Source organism: Brachyhypopomus gauderio, chromosome 15, assembly GCF_052324685.1.
Source record: "Brachyhypopomus gauderio isolate BG-103 chromosome 15, BGAUD_0.2, whole genome shotgun sequence".
Classification (NCBI taxonomy): Eukaryota; Metazoa; Chordata; class Actinopteri; order Gymnotiformes; family Hypopomidae; genus Brachyhypopomus; species Brachyhypopomus gauderio.
This window is the reverse complement of record NC_135225.1, coordinates 4,069,386-4,095,842: the sequence shown is the minus strand read 5'-3', so window position 1 is coordinate 4,095,842 and position 26,457 is coordinate 4,069,386. Positions and strand designations below refer to the sequence as shown.

General features: G+C 37.8%; 1 protein-coding gene and 1 long non-coding RNA gene across 2 annotated transcripts; both read left to right on the top strand.

Annotated features, from left to right (window-relative positions):
- Positions 1-243: 243 nt before the first annotated feature.
- On the top strand, positions 244-18,868 carry LOC143476412 (uncharacterized). The gene is made up of 7 exons (XM_076974604.1): positions 244-276; positions 2,887-2,936; positions 3,024-3,110; positions 3,220-3,321; positions 4,537-4,690; positions 4,837-4,994; positions 5,084-18,868. The coding sequence occupies exons 4-7, from the start codon at positions 3,313-3,315 to the stop codon at positions 17,276-17,278; spliced, it is 12,516 nt and encodes a 4,171-aa protein (XP_076830719.1). The 5' UTR covers positions 244-276; positions 2,887-2,936; positions 3,024-3,110; positions 3,220-3,312; the 3' UTR covers positions 17,279-18,868.
- Positions 18,869-21,342: 2,474 nt separating this feature from the next.
- LOC143476311 (uncharacterized) lies at positions 21,343-24,381 on the top strand. Its single transcript, XR_013121264.1, has 3 exons — positions 21,343-21,599; positions 24,037-24,124; positions 24,247-24,381. It is a non-coding gene; the product is annotated as an uncharacterized LOC143476311 (long non-coding RNA).
- Positions 24,382-26,457: the final 2,076 nt, after the last annotated feature.

The following is a 26,457-nucleotide window of genomic DNA, read 5'->3' as shown; positions in this document are numbered from 1 at the left end:
ACATTCATTCATCCATTTGCGCACGTACACTTACAATGAAATGGACAATAGCACATTAAACACATTCAAATTCTGGATTTTATTTCTGAGAAGTATGCATGTTGTTGCCTGTGCTGCCTAACAAGTGTTCCCTGTAAGGGGCAGGGCAGTGTGACTCCTCCCGAACTCAAATACAAGCTGTTTCAAAGCAAGAGTGTTTAATGAATTGGTTGCAGTCACACAGGACATACAGGGACAGTACCATGACATATAAATCTAGATAGACAAACAACCCAGGTGAGTGCAATCTGCAATTTCTGAGCTAAAATGTGCAATTGTTTTGAGGAGAATCTGATTGAAAAAACTGATGCAACAGTCTACTTTTTTGTTGATTGCATTTGGGCATCACATAAAAAAACATACTGCTGTCTTCACACAGTGAATTATTTAATCATATAATAATTTCATTTAAATATCTAATTTTAGTAATTTTCTGCCGAAATTGACAAACATCTGGAGTAAGCTGATAGTAATAATACATTTCCTGTGTTCAGTTTCTGCTTGCTCTTGTTAATACATCTGAACACTTTGACCTTTTATACATTTATTGGAACAAATTAATTCACACAAGCACACACACACACACACACACACACACACACACACACACACACACACACACACACGCCTACACTTACATACTAAAACACAATTGCTCTATCTATAATTGGGGGTCTATTACGTTCACCAAGTCATGCACTCAAATTCCAGTAAAAGGTCTTGAAGTCCTGTCGTAGATGATACACTAACCAGGATGTTTGTCCTCGGCTGATTGTTCTTAACGCCAGGTCACTATTAAGTTAATCTGTAAGTAAATACCCCTCTGCTTAGTCATTAGACTGCAGCAGCAGGTGCACTGATGATGCTTATTGGACAAAGCACCAAGACAAGACAAGACTGCATCAGCTCAAATTTATGTGTCTCTAAAAAGGGCTAGTTCTGAATTCCGCAGAAGAACATCTGTTTACAGTGGTCGTTATAAGCTTACACAATTTGAGTTTTGTTACTATTGGTGGTGCATTTACATTTCTGACACTTAACCCTTGATATACTCGAGCATAGATATTATTGTATTTAACATAGTAAAATACAAAGACTCTTCAAATGTGCATAAACTGTGTGCATAAAATACCAGGGTATGTAACATTTGTGTCACAAGTTCAATCAGTATAATGCAGCTAGACTTTAAGGAGCTGTGGGGTATAGGCCTTTAGCAAGGTGAGCTTCCTGATCATGTGAAAACAGTTTCATAGTGCTAAGAGCGTCACATTAAGAGACATGATACATGGCTGTAGTATAGATCACTGTACTTTACCCACCAACATATTAATGGCCTACAAACCATTAATAGTATGTCAGCCACAGTGGTGTTTCTGAAAACTTGGAGGTAACACACATTGCTAGCATTACTACATGGCTACATTACTACATTAGCATTACTACAATATCATTACACTACATAGCTACAATGTCTCTATTATTAGCATATTTACGAGTGGGTCATGAGAGCATATGTGTGTATTTCTTCCACGATGAAATGCTGGTGTCACATGACTTTTACTCAGCAAGCAGAAACATGCTGCACCAATTACTCAGCAATAAAGCAATTCATCTTCATGAGTTGACTACAGATTGTCATGGGTGTTGTGTGTGCGCATATGTGTACAATGCCAACAGGTCAGAAAATGAGGATGCCAAGCAGTGATCTTATGCAAACACATAAGTTTAATAATAGCTTATAATAATAATAATAATGTTAAAACCCCTGTATACTCATTTTGATTATCATCTTCTAACTATATAGTTTTGTGGGTATTTTACAGTGACCTAGAAGACACTGAATAATGTTGAGATTTTTTGTTGTGAGATTTTTTTTTTCTGTTAGATTTCAGCCGGACAAAAATGTTTATATCACCTACCTACCGCATTCGGGCAACTCTTGTATTTCACAGGCTCTGATTATTTCAATACTGGAAATTGTATCTTCTTTCATCATGTGTCATGTTTTAGGAGAGAATAGTCTAAAAATGGGTGGGTATATGAATGCGGTGGGCAAGGACACAAACAAGGCTTTTTGTGGTTTAAAAATAATTCTGCTCCAAGATACATGTTAAATCACAGACAAATTCTGCTTTGTTGCAGATAACCAACCTTTTTTTAATGCACTACCATTTTGAATGCACTTACAAATGTTATAGCAAAATGGTGGAATATTTTCATGTGAAAATCTTGGTGTTTCTTACTTATTTTTTTCTTTAACATACTTATAGTAAAGGCTTATTCCAATCCATATCTTAACTATTTACAACTTTTTGACAACAACTTTTAACCACGTCAAACCAAGTTGACAGGATTCCAGTATAACTAGACAGTCAAGTCTCATTTTGATTATGTAGTTGGTTTCCTCCATTCCTCCATACAACTTGGTCTCTGCTAGCAGCCTGAGCCCTACAGATCAATAATGTGCTTCAGTCTGCTCACATTACAGACAGAACTGGAAGACAGAGACTACATGGATCCTCTTGAGAATATTTTCCAGGAAATAGTTTCGAAGGCGGGGGTTGGGGGCTCAGAGCTGTGGTCTAAGCAAATTTTTAATATGGAAAATATTATTAAAGAGTAAATTATAACATGTAATGCATAATACAAAGTAAATAAGAGTAAATCATTTGTTTTTTTTTTTGTTTTTCGATTTATCAGAAATAATGATTTATTGTTTCATATTGCTGCTTCCAGATCGTCTGACATTCCTCAACAATTCATGCATTATATCACAAAAACATAGTGTACTGAGTATTGTGCTAACTGAATAATTAAATATCTGCTTATGCTGCATTTTTTAAATAGGTCCTGGACGTAGGCTGAGGGGGCCAGAGCAAGACTTAGAGGACGATTCAGTAAGTGATTCCACAAAAAGACTGCAGAAAAACTCCACTCCCACATTTTTGCTAACATAAAAACGTCTAATGAATTTCTATCATTAGGTATTTGAGGAGCCTGAGATTTTAGAGGGGGAAAGACCTCGGCCTCAGGGCTCTTCTCCTGTAGAGGAGTTTCCAGCCGAAAAACAGGTCATTACCACATATCTACCACAACATCAGTTAGGTCAAAGTCTGGGTTTATCAGTCTGACTAATTTTAAATGTGGTTTTTGCCTTATATACATTTTTTCTTCTTTAAGGTAGAGGAGGACCTATATGACTCACCACACAAGAGCAAAAAAACCAGAAGAATTGGTTTTGGATCTCTGTTTGACAAGCGCTCCACTGCAAAAATGAGTGAGGTCTGACAAATTAAAACAGTCATCATCATTTGTTTTGATTTAAATTTTACAATATAAAAAAACTTTTTAGAATACATTTTCCAAATCAGCTGTAATGCCCGGAATATGTTTAAAACAGTTGAAAACAAGCAGACAACTCTCGTATAGTGTACAAATATTTATTATAAATGCTAGGACATAAATATGAAAGTTTCAGCCGTTAAACCTTCATCAGCATCCTAGTGGGATTCAAAGCAACAAGCCAATAAACCAACTTATACACAGTTTTTAAAAAATGAGGGAAATGTCTATGATAATATGCCAGTATGCATAATGTATTCAAGGGATGAAGAGCAATGGAAAAATATATTCAAATTATACAATAAATGTATGGATGTTCTAACAGAACAGAGGCATATAACTATAAATAAGCATTTTGGATATATGAATATATTTAATTACATAAAACAGAATAAGCAGAAAAAGAATAATCTTCATCCCATGAGAAGACAGTGTTAAGATTAAAAATGTACCAAGCCTTCCTCTGTGAGAGCTGATTTTCAAGGTCTCACCTGTATTGGACTGATTAACAATTTCTAGCTCCATAAAATGTAAAGAATTAACTTAATGCCCTGCCTCTGCCTCTGTTCTTAATTGACATTTTGTTTTGCCTACTTAAAAATGCCACAGGGACAAACTAGCAAGTATACCATAAACGTAAACAAACAATATTCTTCCCCAATTGTTACATTTTTTGTGTGCATGTACAACAGCATATTGAGTCAGCATATAGTTGCACAAGACACAATTACAGCACTTAGCATTTCCATCAGGAATCTAAAAAACTGAGCACAAACTACATAGTCCTTTAAAAAGTGGGTATCCATGGGTCACTACTTCAAATATGCCAATGGCAGTGCACAATACACTTTACGAAATGAGAAAGAGGGCTGTATGTGGATACAATCATAAGGGACACAGATTCACTGATGCGTTGACAGTAGCAGAGAAGTTTGTGTGTCTGCCACACTCCTTTGTTGTATCTGGTTAGTGTTCAGTGCTCATCATGGTTGTGTGAGACTGTGCATCACACCCCTGCTGTTATTGCTTCCCTCAGTGGTTCGTAAAATTATCACTATGGCCACTCTTCGATTTGTTGTTGTTAAATAAAACATATGTGAAATGTTACAGATATTCTGCTCATATATATCAATATCTCACCATCTATGTCTTTAGGACATACAGAGTGGAGAGTCTGGAGTGGTTATGAAAACAGTGAAAGAAGCGTGTGCTGAGGGCTTAGTGTTGACTGGTGGAGGAAGAGAGGGAATCTTCATCAAAGAAGTGAAACCTGACTCACCTGCTTCAAAGCACCTGAGTATGAAAGAGGGTATGTACAGAGCAAACAAAACATGGTCACTAGTTATACTTTGACCTGAGTGTGTTATAAAGGATAGTGATTGCATTTTAGTTATTGATTATCGTTTTAATTTAAACATTGAACACAAGTTTTCATCCTCATTTGTATCCCTTCAGGTGATCAGATACTTAGTGCCACGGTATACTTTGATAATGTGTCGTATGAAGATGCGCTGCAAATTCTTGAGCATGCTCAGCCATATAAAATGGAGATTTGTCTCAAACGCAAAGTGGATTCAACAATGCCAGAAGATGCTGACATTGTACACCCAGAGGTGGTGACTACACTGTTCTTCTCTTTCAAACATTTCTTCACATTCACAAATGTTGACAAACCACTTAAGATTCCCTTTAATTATTCTAGGGCAATGTGGAGAGCTCACCAGAGATGAGAACTCAGAGAAAAATGAAGAAACAGCAAGACCGCATATCATGGCCAAAATTTCCTTCTTTTGGCAGGGGACGCAGAGCCCAATTCAAGAGATCTCACAGTACATCAGAAGCAGAAGAACACAGGAAATTAGAAATGAGCCCACCAACAAGTGATACAGAATCCCCATTCAAGTCACCATTAAAATTTCCAGATGAAAAAGAACAGAAAAAGAAACAAAAAATGCAGTCAAGTGGCAAGACGAAAGGCTACAGGAGCAAATCTGTTGAGGAACCTCAGAGAAAGGGGAAGGAGTTAATAACAGAGAACATGGCAGTTTGTGAAAATCTACAAGTTGATAGTGTGGAAGAAAAGTTGCCTGAAGAAGTTACAGCAAAATTGGAAGACACTGCACATGTAGCAGAAGAAACTGAGAGTGAGATATCTTCCAAGATCAAGCAAGACCATGCACTCTCAAGTTTGTCAGAAATGGAACAGCAACATAAGGTTCATTATATTAGTTTGGGCAATACATTAAAGACTACAGATATTTCAGTTACATTTGCAGAGGGTTCTGCAGGTATTATGAGGACCCTGGAGGAAGGAAAGGTGGAGAGATCTGAAATGAAAGTTAACATTCATCAGAAAGAGAAAACGGATGCAGGAATAGGTAACCAATCAGGTGAAAATATAATTTCAGATATATGTGCTTCTGACAATGATGGAGTAAGTCCTGTTGTAATATCACAGGCAGAGTCTGAAAGATTTCAGCTTAACCCTGACTTAAACACACAGGTGGTCATCAAGGGCAGTTCAGAGGAAGACTTAGTATCCATAAATACAAAAATGACCACACCAAAATTAGATGATTCTCTAGAATTATTTAGTGTAGGAGAACTGAAAAAACCACAGACGACAGGTGGTGAAAAAGAGTTGAAGGAAAGAAACGTATTTGAAAATGAGAGTTATGGGATTCGAATCAGAGGTCCATTGGCTGACATGGCTACAACAAAGCCTCACTTTGCTAGTGCAATGGATGGGTTTCAGTTCTTGCTACCAGAGTGTTCTGACAAGAAACAAGAGAGCGCTATCACTGACACACAGGAAGCAAGTTTTGTCATACCTGATATTTCCCAAGCAAAATCTAAAACAGACACTTCAGTTTCTGCTTTAGACATGAAGGATTTGGAAATAAAAAAGTTTATGCTACCCACAGTGACATATACTGACCACTTAATAGCAGATGTAGACAAAAAATCTGAATCAAAGTTTAAATTGCCAAATGTTGATTTCTCCAAATTTGCAACACAAGACCCAATAAAAATGACAAAACAAGAGCAAATGAAGACCTCTCTCCCAAAAAGAGAAGACATTGAGATTCCAGGGATAGAAGCTAAACCATGTCTTCAGGCTCCTGTAATTAAGGTACCCAAAATAGAGAAGATTACTAATATTACTAAAGAGGTGAAAATCCAGGCTCACCAAACAGATGAACAGTTCAGTGTTGAGGATGTTAAAGTGGCTGTCTCCAAATTTCCAGCTTTTAAACTACCTGAGGGTGATGTTACAGGCGTGCTTGTACAAAGGGAAGTCACAATTATGGAAATGAAGGGAGATAAGTCTAACATAACCCCTAGAGGTTCTCCTCGTAAAATATCTGTGACTAGTGCAGACAGTAGCACTACATTAACTAAAAGCCAAATGGGTAAAGAAAAGTCATCAGCTTCTGATATTGCAGATAAAGACCTTGGGACCAAAATACCAAATGTTGAGCTACATTATGATCCTGAACAAATTTCAGTAGCTATAAAAAAATTAGATTATACAAAGCCAAACATTTCAAAACCAAACACTGATACAATGCTAATCACAGATGATGAGAAAATGTCAGAGGTTACATTCAAACTTCCAAAGCGAGAAGACATTGAAATACCAGGGATGGAAGCCATAAAGAAATCAAATATACAAAAGACAAAAATCAAAGCAGACAAAGATATACAACCTGGTGAAAAGACCAAAACGAAGAAATATGGGAACCAGAAAGGACAGGAAAAGAAATCAAAGAAAGCAAAAATAACCATGCCAAGCTTTGGAATCACCAAACCTGACATTCGGTTCCCAGATATTGGAACTGATTTTCCAAAAACAGAAGTCCATAAAAATGATGCTGGAGAAATAAAGATTAAGAAATTTGAAGTGGATGTACCTCAAACTGATACCAGCTTGAAAGATGTTTATCTTCCTGAAGACAAAGACCTAAAACTACATACAATAGAGAACATACGCTCAAAGTCATATACAAAGTATGAAAAAAAGGAGGCAGATATACCTATACATGAACAGTTTGGAATAGGAAAAAGTCTTCCAGACAAGAAAGGTCCTGATTTGGCCAAAGAAGTACAGTTGTATAATGTTGATGAGAAGACTCAAAGTACTGAAATGGCAGGACAGGGAAGCAAGTTCAAGCTACCAAAATTTGAGATCAGTTTTCCAGAAGTAAAAGTGCCAAAGATGCATTTTAGTCCTTCCAAAAAAGATACTGAGATTTCTATAACAGATATGCCAGCAACGTATGCAGCTGAGGTTGAAATGCCAGATGCAAAGGCAAATATAAAAGAAGATGTACCAGAAGAAGATTGCAAAGATCATGAAATGAAAACAAAGCGCTCAAGCTTTTCATTTCCTAAATTCGGATTTTCTAAGTCTGACACTAAAATCACAGAAGCTGATGTGACTCTTAAAAATGCTGAGGGGTCTTTACCAGAAAGAAATGTAGATGTGGAAGTTGAGAATACAGAGATTACACCTTCAATGGGTGATAAAAAACAAGAAGATGAAACAAAGTTTGGCTCTCCAACAAAATTTAAAATACCCTCAATTTCCTTGCCAAAATTTGGAGCCAAAACGTCAAAAGTGGCAGTAGACGTCTCGGGAGTAGAATCACAGGTTCCTGCTCCTGAAACAGGTCTAAAACAAGCAGAAGTAACAGTGTCAGATGAGCCATTATCACTTAACATTAAAGGTCCTGATGACGACAAAAAAGGAAAATTTCACAAAGACATCCAAATCGATGGACAAGAGAGTAAATTCAGATTGCCAAAATTTGACATAAGTTTTCGAGAAGTAAAAGGACCACAAATAAACTTACATGCAGGCAAAACAGAGGCTGATATTTCTGCACAAGAAGGAAAGGAAGAAGTGCACGAATCTGATGTGGAAGTGTCATGTTTAAAAACTGAAGTAAAATCAGAAAAACCAAAAGTAGATTCTAAATGTCAAGATGCAGAAATAAAGAAACCAGTTTTTTCATTCCCTAGGTTTAGCTTTTCTAAATCAGAAACTCGGGATGCTGAAAGTGATGTGAGTCTTCCACAAGTTGATGTATCTTTACCAGAAGAAGATGTAAAAATAGAAAAACAAGATGCAAACATTAAACTTGCAATGGGCTATACAGGAGAAGAAGACACAAGGAAGGTTGGATCATCAACAAAGTATAAACTGCCCACAATATCCCTTCCAAAATTTGGAACTAAAGCTCCAAAGGCAGCAGTAGAAATCTCTGAAGCAGAAGTGCAAATGAAAGGTCCTGAAATTAATCTACCCCAAACAGAGGTATTAGTGTCAAGTCAGCCCTTATCAGTGGATGTAAAAACACCTGAGGTAGGCAAAGAATCAAAGTCTGTAAATGTCGACATAAATGCAGAGGACATAAAAATTGAGGGACAAGAGAGCAAAATCAAAATGCCAAAATTTGCGATAAGCTTTTCAGAAGTTAAAGGACCAAAAATAGACTTAAATGGATGCCAAACAACAGAAATTTCTCTACCAGAGGGAAAGGGAGAACTGAATGCACCTGATGTTGAAGGGCCAGATGTAAAAACTGAAGTGAAATTAGATTTACCAAAAGGAGAAACTCAAGGTGTTCAAGTAGAAATGAAGAAATCAGGTTTTTCATTGCCCAAGATTGGATTGTCTAGATCAGAAACAAAGACAACTGAAGCTGATGTGAGTCTCCCACAGGTGGATGTATCTTTACAAGGACAAGATGTAAAAATAGAAGGACCAGATGTAGAAATTAAAAGTGCAATGCATGATACTAAAGAAGAAGACAAAATGAAGGTTGGATCTGCAACAAAGTTTAAATTGCCCACAATCTCCCTACCAAAATTTGGAGCGAAAGCTCCAAAGGTGGAGGTAGACATCTCTAGAGATGATGCACAAATTAAAGCACCTGAAATAAGTCTACCCCAAACTGAGGTAGCAGTGTCAAGTGAGCCCATGTCATTGAGCATAAAAACACCTGACATAGACAAAGAAGTAAAGTCTGTAACTGCTGATATAAAAGCAGAAGATATGAAAATTGAGGGGCAAGAGAGCAAATTCAAAATGCCAAAATTTGGGATAAGCTTTCCAGAAGTAAAAGGACCAAAAATAGACTTATATGGAAGCAAAACAATGACTGACATTTCTCTACCAGAGGGAAAGGCAGAAGTGCATGTACCTGATGTTGAAATGCCAGATGTAAAAACTGAAGTGAAATTAGATTTACCTAAAGGAGAAACTCAAGGTGTTCAAGTAGAAATGAAGAAATCAGGTTTTTCCTTGCCCAAGATTGGACTGTCTAAATCAGAATCAAAGGCACCTGACACTGATGTGAGTCTCCCACAGGTGGATGTATCTTTACAAGGACAAGATGAACAAATAGAAGGACCAGATGCAGACATTAAACTTACAATGTGTGATTCTGGAGAAGAAGACAAAATAAAGGTTGGATCTGCAACAAAATTTAAATTGCCCACAATCTCCCTGCCAAGATTTGGAGCTAAAGCTCCAAATGTGTCAGTAGACATCTCTGGAGAAGATGCACAAATGAAAGGTTCTGAAATAAGTCTACCGCAATCAGAGGTAGTAGTGTCAACTGAGCCCCTGTTATTGAATATTAAAAAACCAGACATAGACAAAGACGCAAAGTCTCTAAATGTTGACATAAAAGCAGAAGACATGAAAATTGAGGGGCAAGAGAGCAAATTCAAAATGCCAAAATTTGGGATAAGCTTCCCAGAAGTAAAAGGACCAAAAATAGACTTACATGGAAGCAAAACGACTGACATTTCTCTACCAGAGGGAAAGGGAAAAGTGCATGTACCTGATGTTGAGATGTCAGATGTAAAAACAGAACTCAATTTACATTTACCAAAAGGAGATTCAAAAGGTCTTAAAGTAGAAATGAAGAAACCAGGTGGTTCATTGCCCACAGTTGGATTTTCTAAATCAACAGAAGCATCTGATGCTGAATTGAGTCTCCCACAGGTTGATGTATCTTTACCAGGACAAGATGTAAAAATAGAAGGTCCAGAATCAAGCATTAAACTTGCAATGTGTTTTACAGAAGAAGACAACAAAATGAAGCCTGGATCTACAACAAAGTTTACATTGCCCACAATTTCTCACCCAAAAATTGGAGGTAAAGCACCAAAGGCAGAGGTAGACATCTTTGGAGATGATGTGCAAATGAAAGGACCTGAAATAAGTCTACCCCAAAAAGAAGTAGCAGTGTCAAGTGAGCCCATGTCATTGTACATAAAAACACCTGACATAGACAAAGAAGTAAAGTCTCCAACTGCTGATATAAAAGCAGAAGACATGAAAATTGAGGGGCAAGAGAGCAAATTCAAAATGCCAAAATTTGGGATAAGCTTTCCAGATGTTAAAGGACCAAAAATAGACTTACATGGAAGCAAAACAATGACTGACATTTCTCTACCAGAGGGAAAGGGTGAAGTGCATGTACCTGATGTTGAGATGCCAGATGTAAAAACTGAAGTGAAATTAGATTTACCTAAAGGAGAAACTCAAGGTGTTCAAGTAGAAATGAAGAAATCAGGGTTTTCCTTGCCCAAGATTGGACTGTCTATTTCAGAATCAAAGGGACCTGACACTGATGTGAGTCTCCCACAGGTGGATGTATCTTTACCAAGACAAGATGTAAAAGTAGAAGGACCAGATGCAAATGTTAATCTCGCAATGGGTGATATTGGAGAACAAGATAAACTGAAGTTTGGCTCTCCGACTAAGTTTAAACTGCCCACAATCTCTCTCCCAAAATTTGGATCTAAAGCTAAAAAGGAGTCAGTAGACATGTCTGGAGTGGATGTGCAAATTAAAGCACCTGAAATAAGTCTACCCCAAACTGAGGTAGCAGTGTCAAGTGAGCCCATGCCATTGAACATAAAAACACCTGACATAGACAAAGAAGTAAAGTCTGTAACTGCTGATATAAAAGCAGAAGATATGAAAATTGAGGGGCAAGAGAGCAAATTCAAAATACCAAAATTTGGGATAAGCTTTCCAGAAGTTAAAGGACCAAGAATAGACTTACATGGAAGCAAAACAACAACTGACATTTCTCTACCAGAGGGAAAGGGAGAAGTGCATGTACCTGATGTTGAGATGCCAGATGTAAAAACTGAAGTGAAATTAGATTTACCTAAAGGAGAAACTCAAGGTGTTCAAGTAGAAATGAAGAAATCAGGGTTTTCCTCGCCCAAGATTGGATTGTCTAAATCAGAAACAAAAGCACCTGACACTGATGTGAGTCTCCCACAGGTGGATGTATCTTTACCAGGACAAGATGTAAAAGTAGAAGGACCAGATGCAAATGTTAATCTCGCAATGGGTGATATTGGAGAACAAGATAAACTGAAGTTTGGCTCTCCAACTAAGTTTAAACTGCCCACAATCTCTCTCCCAAAATTTGGATCTAAAGCTAAAAAGGAGTCAGTAGACATTTCTGGAGTGGATGTGCAAATCAAAGCACCTGAAATAAGTCTACCCCAAACTGAGGTAGCAGTGTCAAGTGAGCCCATGTCATTGAACATAAAAACACCTGACATAGACAAAGAAGTAAAGTCTGTAACTGCTGATATAAAAGCAGAAGATATGAAAATTGAGGGGCAAGAGAGCAAATTCAAAATGCCAAAATTTGGGATAAGCTTTCCAGAAGTTAAAGGACCAAAAATAGACTTACATGGAAGCAAAACAACGACTGACATTTCTCTACCAGAGGGAAAGGGAGAAGTGCATGTACCTGATGTTGAGATGCCAGATGTAAAAACTGAAGTGAAATTAGATTTACCTAAAGGAGAAACTCAAGGTGTTCAAGTAGAAATGAAGAAATCAGGGTTTTCCTTGCCCAAGATTGGATTGTCTAAATCAGAAACAAAAGCACCTGACACTGATGTGAGTCTCCCACAGGTGGATGTATCTTTACCAGGACAAGATGTAAAAGTAGAAGGACCAGATGTAGAAGTTAATCTCGCAATGGGTGATATTGGAGAACAAGATAAACTGAAGTTTGGCTCTCCAACTAAGTTTAAACTGCCCACAATCTCTTTCCCAAAATTTGGATCTAAAGCTAAAAAGGAGTCAGTAGACATTTCTGGAGTGGATGTGCAAATCAAAGCACCTGAAATAAGTCTACCCCAAACTGAAGTAGCAGTGTCAAGTGAGCCCATGTCATTGAACATAAAAACAAGTGACATAGACAAAGAAGTAAAGTCTGTAACTGCTGATATAAAAGCAGAAGACATGAAAATTGATGGGCAAGAGAGCAAATTCAAAATGCCAAAATTTGGGATAAGCTTTCCAGATGTTAAAGGACCAAAAATAGACTTACATGGAAGCAAAACAACGACTGACATTTCTCTACCAGAGGGGAAGGGAGAAGTGCATGTACCTGATGTTGAAATGCCAGATGTAAAAACTGAAGTGAAATTAGATTTACCTAAAGGAGAAACTCAAGGTGTTCAGGTAGAAATTAAGAAATCAGGGTTTTCCTTGCCCAAGATTGGATTGTCTAAATCAGAAACAAAAGCACCTGACACTGATGTGAGTCTCCCACAGGTGGATGTATCTTTACAAGGACAAGATGTAAAAGTAGAAGGACCAGATGCAAATGTTAATCTTGCAATGGGTGATATTGGAGAACAAGATAAACTGAAGTTTGGCTCTCCAACTAAGTTTAAACTGCCCACAATCTCTTTCCCAAAATTTGGATCTAAAGCTAAAAAGGAGTCAGTTGACATGTCTGGAGTGGATGTGCAAATTAAAGCACCTGAAATAAGTCTACCCCAAACTGAAGTAGCAGTGTCAAGTGAGCCCATGTCATTGAACATAAAAACACCTGACATTGACAAAGAAGTAAAGTCTGTAACTGCTGATATAAAAGCAGAAGACATGAAAATTGATGGGCAAGAGAGCAAATTCAAAATGCCAAAATTTGGGATAAGTTTTCCAGATGTTAAAGGACCAAAAATAGACTTACATGGAAGCAAAACAACGACTGACATTTCTCTACCAGAGGGAAAGGGAGAAGTGCATGTACCTGATGTTGAAATGCCAGATGTAAAAACTGAAGTGAAATTAGATTTACCTAAAGGAGAAACTCAAGGTGTTCAAGTAGAAATGAAGAAATCAGGGTTTTCCTTGCCCAAGATTGGATTGTCTAAATCAGAAACAAAAGCACCTGACACTGATGTGAGTCTCCCACAGGTGGATGTATCTTTACCAGGACAAGATGTAAAAGTAGAAGGACCAGATGCAAATGTTAATCTCACCATGGGTGATATTGGAGAACAAGATAAACTGAAGTTTGGCTCTCCAACTAAGTTTACACTGCCCACAATCTCTCTCCCAAAATTTGGATCTAAAGCTAAAAAGGAGTCAGTAGACATTTCTGGAGTGGATGTGCAAATTAAAGCACCTGAAATAAGTCTACCCCAAACTGAGGTAGCAGTGTCAAGTGAGCCCATGTCATTGAACATAAAAACACCTGACATAGACAAAGAAATAAAGTCTCTAACTGCTGATATAAAAGCAGAAGACATGAAAATTGAGGGGCAAGAGAGCAAATTCAAAATGCCAAAATTTGGGATAAGCTTTCCAGAAGTTAAAGGACCAAAAATAGACTTACATGGAGGCAAAACGACAGACATTTCTCTACCAGAGGGAAAGGGAGAAGTGCATGCACCTGATGTTGAAGGGCCAGATGTAAAAACTGAAGTGAAATTAGATTTACCAAAAGGTGAAACTCAAGGTGTTCAAGTAGAAATGAAGAAATCAGGTTTTTCATTGCCCAAGATTGGATTGTCTAAATCAGAAACAAAGACAACTGAAGCTGATGTGAGTCTCCCACAGGTTGATGCATCTTTAGCAGAAGAAGATGTGAAAATAGAAGACATTAAACTTGCAATGGGTGATACAGGAAAAGAAGATAAACCAAAGTTTGGTTCTCCAACAAAGTTTAAACTGCCCACAATCTCCTTCCCAAAATTTGGAGCTAAAGTTACAAAGGAGGCCGAAGACATTTCTTCTGTGAGTGCGCATATGAAAGGTCCTGACATAACTCTTCAGCAAACAGAGTTAAAGGTGCCAGCCGATGCAATAGCAGTTGAGATAAAAGGGCCTCACACAGACAAACAGGGGAAATCTCTTAAAGTGAAACCACAAGATGACCAATTTGAAGGGCAAGAGAGCAAGTTCAAATTGCCCAAATTTGCAATAAGCTTTCCAGACGTAAAAGGACCAAAAATAGAGTTACCTGCAAGCAAGACTCAGACTGACATTGCTCTTCCAGAGGTAAAAGCAGAGGTGCATGTGTCTGCTGGTGAAATGAAAGATGTCAAATCTGAAGAGAAGGGAAACTTGCCAGAAGTGGATCCTAAAGGTCTTGAAGTAAAAGCAAAGAAAACAGGCTTTTCCTTCCCCTGGTTTGGCTTTTCTAAAGCAGAAACTAAAGCTCCCAAAGCTGACATTACTCTTCCAAAAGTTGATGTGTCTTTAACCAAAGAAAATGTAAAAATCGAAGAAACAAACACAGATGTTTCACTTTCAATTGGTGATACTGGACAAGAGGACAAAATGAAGTTTGGCTCTCCAACAAAGTTTAAACTTCCTTCAATTTCCCTTCCAAAATTTGGAGCTAAATCTACAAAGGAATCAGTAGATATTTCTGCTGCTGTGGATGAACAAATTCAAAGATCTGAAATACATCTTCCGGAAGTAGAGATGTCTGTGTCAGCTGTGCCCCTACCTGTTGATATAAAAGTGCCTGAAAGAGACAAAGAGGGAAAATCTCTCAGTGTTGAGACAAAAACTCAAACTGTAGAAAAAGAAAAGAAGTCCAAATTGCCAAAATTTGGAATAAGTATTCCAGAAGTAAAAGGAACAAAAATTGACTTGCATGCAAGCAAGACTCAGACGGACATTGCTCTCCCAGAAGGAAAGGGAGAAGTGCATGCATCTGATCTTGAAATACCAAACATAAAATCTGAAGTGGAAGTCAATTTACCAGAAGTAGATTCTAAGGATATTGAAATAAAAATGAAGAAATCCGGTTTTTCATTTCCCAAGTTTGGTTTCTCTAAACCTGAAACTAAGGCCCCTGAAGCTGATGTGAGCGTCCCACCAGTTGATGTATCTTTACCAGACGAAAATGGAAAAATGGAAGGTTCAGATGTTGCACTTTCAATTGATGATACTAGACAAACAGATGAAACAAAGTTTGAATCTCCAACAAAATTTAAACTTCCCTCAATGTCTTTCCCAAAATTCAGAACTAAAACTTCAAAGGCAGCATTAGACGTCTCTGCTGTGCATGTTGAAGTTCCAAGACCTGAAATAAGTCAACCCGAAGCAGAGTTAAAAGTTTCATACGAGCTGCTATCTGTTGACCCAAAAGGGCCTGGTGTAGATAAAGAAGGAAAATCTTGCATGGAAATGGATATAGCAGATATAAAACCTGAAATAAATGATCATATTAAATGGAAAGATTCTAAAGCAGAAGCTGAAATTAAAGACAAAGTTCAACAATCTCCAGAAGCAGCTGTTAAACACAAAGAAGGCTCTCCAAGTAGATTCAAACCTCTCACCATGAAAATGCCAATAATTACTGTTTCAAAATCACAGTTGCAGGATGGACAAGATGATGCAGTCATGAGTGGTGCTCCAGAACCCAAACATAAAGAAATCACACAAGGACAAGAAAAGTCCTCCAAATTTACCATACCCAAATTTGCTGATGTTCTGAGGGGCTTTGATGTTGAATTCACTGTGCCAAAATTAGATGAAATTGAACAAACAAAGAAGGAAACTCCCACAAAACAGGAACATGTAACTGGAGTGAAAGGTGAGGATTCTAAAGAAGGCGTAACAACAAATAAAGGAGGAGCTCAAGAAAAATCTATGCTTAGGTTTACAATTCCCAAACTGCGATTCAACCACCCTTCAGATGAGAGTGATAATATTGTGAATTCAGAGGCTGTTCTTGAAAACAAGTTATCCTCTCCAACCAATACAGCAAAGGTCAATGAGCAGGAAGACTCTCAATCACCCAGAAAAGGTCATGAGTGTCCAGAGGTTGACATTAAGGCAAAAGGGGCTGAGAAGAGTTCCACAGTAGAGGTTGAAGAGGATAATGTCAGTCCAACATTGTCACTTAGGTCATCTGAAGCTTTTGCTGATCTAAGTGCACCGACAACTGAACAGGTTGGCCTTTCACTGGCCTCCCCTACAAAGATCAAAGTAAAATATTCCGAACCAACTATTGAGGTGAGTGACTTGCATGGTGACGTTATTACTTCAACAACAAGTACTGAACTAATTTTCATGGAGCCCCACCAGCCAGAGAAAGTGAACATTCCATTCTCTGATGAAAGTTCTTCTTCTTCATTGAACACACTGAAGCAGATGTCAGGAGAAGTTCACATAATAAAATCAAATGTACAAACAGTACCAGACACACAGCATGCTACAATTCTAACTTATTTAGGTTCTCAAGTTATTCAAACATTACCTGCAGAAGAAATGACAATAACATCTGACTCAGTGTTATCAGTTGAGACACACAGAGTTTTAAAGGAGGAACACACATTAATAGAAAAGCATGTTATGGAAGAAATCTTAAGTGATGAGAAAGTGCTTGTGACATCAAGAACACAAGTTTTTGAGGGAGGTGTTGCAGAGCCTATCACTGATGACACAGCTTCCTCAATTCAAAAACTTAAAGATATTGTACACACTGAGAAAATGAGATTTTTTGAGGGTGCAGAGTCAGGTGAAAAAATTATAATGATCTCTGAAACATCTTTAAGGCATGCAGATTCCTCTACAGATGAAAATGAGGGGAAATAAGTTTGTGACATTACTTAAATTACTCTTTAGCAGAACTTGATTCATGGCTGTTATAAAATTAGATAATTAGATATTATGCTTCTGGATGCATTTTGTGTATAACCAGGTGCCCATTATACAAGAAAGGGCCAGGTATGACATATATCAATATAACAAAAAATAGGGTTAGATAAAATTGAATTGTAAACATGATTTAAAAACAAACCAAGATAATCTAGATAAATGTTACAACCATTAAATTTTGCGAAGAGGATTTTTTTCTTTGTGGAAATTTTTTGCAGTGATGTCTCTGTAATATACATGCAAATACAAGATAGACTGGATGAGAATTATAAATTATCATAGAAAAAGCATAGAAAACCAGTGTGACAGATTATTATCCATAATACATTGAGGTGAATATTTTGGTTGTTTTGAACCTGGCGTTGTCAAAAGTAAGAATTGAATTAAAATAAACATATAAAATTTTCCTATATGTAAAAAGAAAAAAATGTAAACATCAGTATAAACAAAATTATGCAAGTATATTTTCGCTCAGTTAAGTTTCGGCCCTACACTCTTACATTGTCTTAACGCATAAGGCAATATATTTGTTCTACTTATTAAATGCTATATTCAAACAAATAAATCTTTTAAGATAAAAATGGTTCCATTATTTTTAATCCACACTTCTTAATGTCTTTACATTTATAATCACATACTACTTTATTTTTTCCTTACTCCATCAACTATAATAATCTAATTACATGAGTAAGGAAGCAAATGCTTTTCCATTATTTTTTAGGCGAATTCTGCTAACACTAATCATGAATTATTGCAAATGTACATCAAATCTAAAGCACCTTTTGACCAGAGGATTTGAGTGGAGTTGAGTGGCAGAAAATTAGAGTTGAGTGGCGATGGTTCATGCATTGACATTTTACATTTTCAACATTTAGCATATTCTCTTATCCACTTACAAAAGTTTTGTCATTTGCTCATATATTGTATCCTAGCCAGTACTGTAGTTTAGAGTTCAAGGTACTGTCGAACTAGAACACTTTTGAAATTCAGGAATCAATGCTGACTGAACCAATTTCATTATGGACTGGTGTCCTGCTGCATTGTAGAAGTACTGGAGGTGATTTTGAAGTAAGAGAAAATGGCAACTTTGCTTGCTTACAAAGCTGATGAAAGACTTCTATCCAAAGGCATACTGTTCCCACTGACGTAATTTGGGGGGGGGGGGGGGGTCATGTCCCCCCAACTTTTTCAAAAGCTGGTTTTGGTCCCCCCCAGTTTTTACAGTTAAAACCAAATATTTAAATAGCGACGAATCCATGTCCCCCCCACTTTTGAAATCAAAATTACGTCCATGACTGTTCCTCTGGGGTCACAGTGGCATATGTGCTGTACGGGTTTATTTGGGTTTGGATTATTTTCTGTCAATTATTGTATTGTCATTGTGTGTATTTAAACCTCTTCTTATTCGGTCTTTGCTGTTGTCGTGTCACGTTTGTCTCTCTGTTTTTACTTGTATATGGTTTGACATGTTTTCCATTGTCCTTTTTGGTACTTGCTTTCTGTCAATAAAACATCATATTGCTCATGTACGTGTGTCCCATATTTCCATATATACATGAAGAAGCCAGGGGGTAACTGCAGTGTACCGTGGTAAAACATCTTGAGGTAATCAAAATTACAACGAACACGAGGTTTCCAGATAAACAGGATTATTCTGTGGATTATTCTGTGGTGATGCAAGGCAGGATGCAAATGTAGGTCAGGTGTGTTGTTAACAATTGAATGAAAACAAAAGCTTTGCACATATAAATGAGTAGTAATGTAAATCAACTTTCAAAGACACACACAAGGTACCAGTTGGAACTTCCAAACATGCAAACAACCAGACATTAACAGATGCCAAACAGAAGAAACTGAGAGGTGTGTGTGTGTGTGTGTGTATGTGTGTGTATATATATATATATATATATATATATATATATATATATATATATATATATATATATATATATATATATATATATATATATATATAAAGCACCAAGTGAAAGGGGCACTGCCTCAAGGTTAAGCATGTTGCAAGTGCATTGGCCTGTCACTCATCAGCCCAGTGATCCTCCAAATCCCTCCATTCGTAGTGTACCACGGGAGCCTGGTCTGGGGGACTTCCTCCTTCATCGCTATTCGATTAGGATATTCTGGTTGAGACTATTTTTGGTTACGGTTCTGAGAATTGGTTTGTGTTTAAACTGCTTACCTGTCTGCAGCCTCCAACACACCAGCTTTACAATTGATGTTAATTTCCAAAGCTGCCATATGTTGTTGTGTAACCATCACAAGGAGTAGATCCATTTATCTCAAGAGTATGTAATTGTCATACTGGCTAAATTAACATAATGTACAAGCTGACAAAGATGAATGCTTTAGGATTTGAGGGCTGTGCAGGCCAGGGAAGCAAGGAAATCCATGGAAAATGGATCCAAGAACATGACATCTTTTGGCATGGTGCATTGTCTGAAGTGTCCTTCTGCCACAAGGTAAATGGCTGTCAAGAAGGGATGATCTTGGTCAGCCTCAACAGCCCCTACAGTCCAAATGTCCATACGCAATTATCACAGGACCCATGTACCAAGAAAACATTCTCCAGAATATTACAAAAGCTCCATCAGCCTGAACTGTTGACACCCAGTGGGGCTCACTGATTCATGCTGCTTACACAAATTCTGATCCTCCAATCAGTATGATGACACAAATCTGTATTCATCTGCTCAGGTGAATTAGTGAATTTTACACTGCTTAGTGATTCAAGTTTTGTGCTCTTATGCCCACTAGTGTCTTTTTGTTTCCTTTAGACAGCAGTCACACTTAAAATGGCCATTTGCCCATCTATGCTAAGGAACAGAGTTGTGTATTTTGACATGTTGTGCGTTGGCTTTGTATTTGGCTGTAATTTGCTTGACGGTGCATCAGAGCAATTCTTGACATCCTATTCCAGCCCTTTCATCTACGAGTTATTTTCATCCACATGATGCACTTTCATTGGATGTTTCTCCTTGATCGTACTATGCACACAAATACCCCACACAGTGCACAAAATATCGCACGCAAAAACCCCACATATTTGGTAGCTGTTTTTTTTTTTTTTTTATACAGGCCCTGGATCATGTTTCTAATTTACATAGAAGCTCAAATCATGAAAGAGCAAGTGTATAAATAAAGCCATACAGTGCATATTTAATACTGTACTTGAGTACAGGAATTGCCCTCTGCTATTCACATAAAAGATGAAGCTACAGGTTACTTGTATAGGACATGTATGATCATTAGATAGTAGACTATTCATGAAAACTGATTTACACAGTACTATTCATGAAAAATGATTACACAGTACTGAACTCGATACTGAACAAAATCACAGCCCTTACCTATAGTTAAGTAGTTTTCACGAACACATGTATTTTCCAACTTCGCCCATAAACAAACGGCTAATATATTCATATAACAATATACAGACTTCTATTCACCACTGTAAATAGTTGTGTTCATCGTCAAATTGTAAATTGTAAAACTAAATACTTTTGGTATATGAACCATTCCCTCTTGTAACAGAACTGACACTAGGGGGCACCAAAGCTTCACTTATACTGAGATCCTTCTTATTAGGACTGATAAGTAGGTGACGTTGATGGAGATGAATTGCTGGACAGCAAGGCGACAAAATTTACTTTATAGTCACTACAAAACACGGACGTAATTGGGGGGGGGGGGGGGGGGGGGGGACACGACACTTTTTCAAAAGCCGGTTGTGGTCCCCCCCAGTTTTTACGGTTAAAACCAAATATTTAAATAGCGACGAATCCATGCCCCCCCACTTTTGAAATCAAAATTACGTCCATGCTACAAAATATATAATAATGAATGAATGATTTTTAAAAAATGGAATTTTCCTTGTTGTAATACATTTTTATTCTGTTTTTGGGCTTTTTTTCTTGGTCCTGTTTGCCTAAATGCAGACTAGTCTAAATATGTTCAGTCCCTTCAGCTATGGGTGTGTGTAATTGAGAGATTGAGAGAGAACGAGGACGGAGAAGAGAGAGAGAGTGAGACAGCACGAGAAACAACCGAGACAAACGGTCCGAGTTAATGGCAGTCAGACCTGCCATCACATTACAGGTCAGATGTGCACTTCAGAATATTTACCAGGTGGGTTGGTCTGAAGAACTTCGTGCCTTCTAGCTGTGGATACCAGACTGACAGCCTCGCGGTAAAAGGTAGAAAAGATTTTGTGGAGGAAATACGATCGCTTTAGACAGAGGAGGTAAGTAATCACATAAGCCAGCCTACATTTAAAAGAACATGCTGAGGTAGTTTACGAAAGTGACATAAATACATTTCAACGTTTCTATGTGGCTAATTTGATTCATAAATTGTGATAAATTGAGTCACTATAGGCTTTAGTATTTGAGTTGCTGGTGTTTCGTCGTGGTCTAACAAATAATTTGATTCCCTGCAATTATCCCAAGTCTTTGACGCTTAAATGATATATATTATGTACCTCTGTGTATGTATTTGCTAGTGTTGAATGCTGGTGTAATGATCTAAACTTTATCCCGCTTAACGTTTAAGTTGAAATATTTCAACTTAGTGTGACTTAGTCCCTTCTAAAATCAAAATAAAGCGAATTTATTCATAAAAAATATATATGCATATATATTTATGATTAGCGTTTTACATGCGGCCGGAGAACCGCCTGTACAGTTCTCTTGGAGAACTAGTTTGATTAAATGGATTTGCGCAGGATACACAGACTACTGTTGAAATCTCTAGAACTACTACTACTGTCGAAATCCAGTATTCGGTATTATCTATATAAAGCGTCTCACAATGATGTCTAGAGCGGATATGTTATAAAAGAGGGAAAAGTTGTAGTCAGTAGCTTTCTAGTCAATGTGAACACGTCTACACGGTTCACCTCTTTAAGAACGCCGCTCCATCAAAGCCACCACGCTTTGATCTCTGGTTTCCAGGCAACGCTCAGAGAGGCTGCGTTAATGTTGGCCGAATCCCCCCATCACTTATTTAACTCTCCTTATCTCCTCCCACTCCGTCTCCAACACCAGTCTCCCATGTTCTGCAGGTCAGCAAATATTTAATGACAATTTGAAAAGAAGAAAAAAAAACACATTTATATTCACAAATATATGGACTTGATTCATGGTCTTTTTTTTACATGATTTGGACTTATCCATCAAAGTGTGTGAGACTACTTTGCTAAAGGTCATTATTTCAGCCGGCATGTCTGTGGGGATCTGTTTATCTATTTGCATACTTGTCTTGTACATGCGGCCAAGACTGCAGTCTTGATTTCCCAGTCAAAGTACTGTCACACCCAGGAGCAAAGGCAAAAAAGGGAGAGAGAAAGAGAGAGAGAGAGGGGGGGGGATGAAGCTTGTCCAAAAAAAGGAAAGAAGAAGCAAAGTAGGGTAAGGTTGGGAGAAGTCAGTGTCACGTTCGCTTTCTGTTGACTATTGAAATAGCTTTCAATGGCAGTCTAATAAGCCCATCTTTAAGCACATCAAGGAAACCCAAATAGCTCTATATTGTAGTGAATAAATTGAAGAAAAACCAGAGAATGTCATTTTCTGCTCAAGGAAAAGCTCTTTTGCTGCAACATGAAATCTTTAAAAGGGTCATACACCGTAAACAAACAAAGGGCCAAATGAATTAATGCATAGTGGGGGAGAGTTAACAACAGAAATACACACCACAATGAAGGTAGAGCCATACCAAACACACACACACACAGCCCAACTTAAAAAAAAAAAAAAAACTAGACATTAGATGTGAGCTAAATAAAGTCTGAAGAGAGATGCACAGCATTCTGGGAGTCCTTGCCATGCTCCTCCCCTCTCTACCACTGGTCCACTCTCAAAAGTTCAGTAGCAGATGCTTCAATATTATTGCAATGCTTCTGGGATACATGTTTTGTCAGAGATGGTATTTGGATCAGTAGAAGATGTATATACAGTATTGTGTTGGCTTTATTTGCTTATATACATATTTGTTTATATACATATAATGGTGTCTGCCACAGAGTTAGTGCGTGGGCCTAAGAGCAAAGTGGTAGAGCGGAGAGGAACACCGTGAGGGCTTCTGGAACATCACACGCCTCTCTACAGTACTAGTTTAAATCTGTTTGTTATATAGTTGAATTGTGTGTCTGATTTTGATTTGGCTTGATCGTCTCCTTTTACAGTTATCACAGTGATGTGTTCCACTGCCTTTGTGGGGTCTAGGTCTTATTTAGCTTCCATTCGATTCCCCTGTTCCCTTCTCTGCTTGTTTGCTATATGTGAGTCTTTTTAAAGACTTCGCTTTGCAATAAAAGACCGATAATTGAGCATACATTGCACTCCCTGGTTCTTCTTCTGTACAAACACAACATTATAGGTAAATATAGTTATCCTAAAAGATTCTTATAATATTAGGCCCAAATATTAGTGGCTGTGACTCTGTTGTAGACCTACTTGGCTTCAGTTTACTGCTGGTTCTTGCACCTAGTTCTGTCAACACATCTGATAATAGAAACATACCTCCAAACTCCACTCTGTAGCTTCACAGCATCACTAGTGTTTGTGTAATTATTAATGACAAAGGCCTGCTGGTTCCTCTGTGAGCTGAGTACAGAAATACAGAAGTCTTTGCTAAGTGAGATTGAAAATGTGACTGTTTGTATACATGGATTCCCTCCATAGAATGACAGATATAATAACTACACCAGAACACACAAAAGATGACCTAGCCATGGGCGGACCTTCTGAAGATGAAGGTGTCTCCTTTCAGGTAAATCCTCTAAGAGGTGTCACCAATTGAGGATTTAATAAAGAGGAGAGGTTCTGCTAATGAATACAGTATTGCCCAATTCCCTAGCAAGGTAACTTACCAGATTTAGTTACTTTGTTCAGATCTTCCCAGACACACATGAACGCCACCCAAAGTTGTCCAAGCGTCTACCCTCTATTGTGGTGGAGCCATCAGATGGAGAAGTGGAGAGTGGTGAACTGCGTTGGCCTCCAGATGACCTGAGAACCACAGATGCCACCAGATGCAAACATGAACGCACATGCACAGGAGACATCAGAAAGGATGCTAAAACAACCCATATGACACATGAATGCAAGAATAAAGGTGTGTTAAACTAGTGAGAGGCTTTGCAAAGTTTTATTTGTTGACAGGAGCTTTCAGTAGTTTCTTTTGGAGTCAGCAATGAAACTCAAATATATATTTGAGGAAACATAATGGGTGGGCACATCTTTTAAGGTTTGATTTGAGAATGCAAAGAAATCCTAACCCCCCAGTTAAAAAGAGACATGGGCAGAAAGCCCCTCTGTGTCATCTCCCTTTCAACCCCCTTAGGATTAACGTGATGTTTGTGATGTTGATATTTTCACTCTAACCATAGATAGAATTAGGCTATACACTCAGTTGCCTTGGGCATATCAGGAATTCTTCATGTCAGACAACCATAGAGGCAGTACAGACAACTATAGGGGCAGTACAGACGATCATGGGGCAGTACAGACAATCATAGGGGCAGTCATGGCCTGGTGGTAGGGAACTGGTCTTGTGACCGGAGGGTTGTGGGTTCGATTCCCAGACAGGCCATGACTGAGGTGCCCTTGAGCAAGGCACCTAACCCCAACTGCTCCCCGGGCGCCAGGGCTAGGGTTGCCCACCGCTCTGGGCATGTGTGATCCACAGCCCCCTAGTAATCACTAGTGTGTGTGTTCTGACTGCACAGATGGGTTAAAAGCGGAGGACAAATTTCGATTGGGGTGTAAAAATCACAATTGACAAAATATGGCACATTTCATTTTTTTTCATTTCATTTCAATATGAGGTAAAGTAAAACAAATAACAAATGTGCATGTGTCAAAGCTGCAATAAAATCTTTATGAAAATAATTAGTTAGGAATATAGTTTGCTTATGTATATTATAACAAATGAGTCTGATTGCAGTATGAGATCTGATTAATTGTTCTCCCCTTAATTAAATGTATGTTCAGTACTACATTGTTTTGTGAATGCTTTAGTACAATTTTAAAAGGTTGCCTCAGCTCTTCTAAAACAGACTGCCTTGTATCAGAGATGGGCATTCCAGGTTCAGAAAGTAAAACTCCTTCCCAGGATTTTACTCTAGCTTGCTGGATTTTCTAATTACTGCAAGCCAGGTAAACTTAGTGGAATCAACACAATCCAGGAAGCCTGAGCCAAATCTTGGTGAGGACTTTTACTTTCTGAACCTGGAATGTCCATCTCTGCCTTGTATCCACAACATTGTAAATTAGTAATATAGAAGAAAGACTTGTTTATGTGGGTCTAGGCACGTTCACGCCGTCAGCTGCTTCTGCATGAAGCAGAGACTGGGCTAGCACATGTGGCATTATCCATTTCTGTTGTTTAAAATCAGATAATGATGCATTATAGCTTTTCTTACTATGTGGGTTTATTCAATGTAAAATACACAAAATAAAAATATGCGAAAATATATGAATTATCAAGCTAACAGAGATTAGCTGTCACTAGCTAACAACTAACAGTTAAAAAGTTCTAAGGTAGTTCTAAGTAATCAACAAACATATTAAAAGTAAAACATATTAAGCTATAAATATAGCATGTGGATTTGAGTTTAAACTTGTAAAAGTATTAAAATTGCACTAAAACATAGCTAGCAACTTCTCCTGTTCACAGAAGAAGTATACTCTGTCTACTCTCCTGAGCTGCCCAACGCAGTCTGCACTTTTATGACTCAAAGAGCCAATCAGAAATAAGTAAACAGCTAAAATACATTGTGATTGGTTCAGAGAGAATGACACAAGTTAAAGAACAATAACCTTTGCTTGTTTTTTGCTTGGGGGACACAGAGAAAATTTGGCCAGGCCCTTTTGTAAGTGTTCATGGCTTTGTGGTGTAAATAACGTGTATTCAGACAGAAACAGATCCTAAAGTTTACTTTGCTAGTTCTTAGACTCTCGGTCCTCCCAATTCTACACCCTCATATTTCCTGAATGAATTGTAGACTGAATTATCTGTGTCTATGTGTATGAATAGATGCTGTTTAAACAACGTTATTTTCTCATAGATGAGATCCAGGAAGAAGAGGACTGATACAACAT

What these genes read in the sequence shown, in the direction of transcription:
- LOC143476412 (XM_076974604.1), top strand. An exon ending in GCACCTGAGTATGAAAGAGG is followed by an intron (nt 4,691 to 4,836) that starts GTATGTACAGAG and finishes GTATCCCTTCAG; the next exon opens with GTGATCAGATACTTAGTGCC. An exon ending in CTGACATTGTACACCCAGAG is followed by an intron (nt 4,995 to 5,083) that starts GTGGTGACTACA and finishes TAATTATTCTAG; the next exon opens with GGCAATGTGGAGAGCTCACC.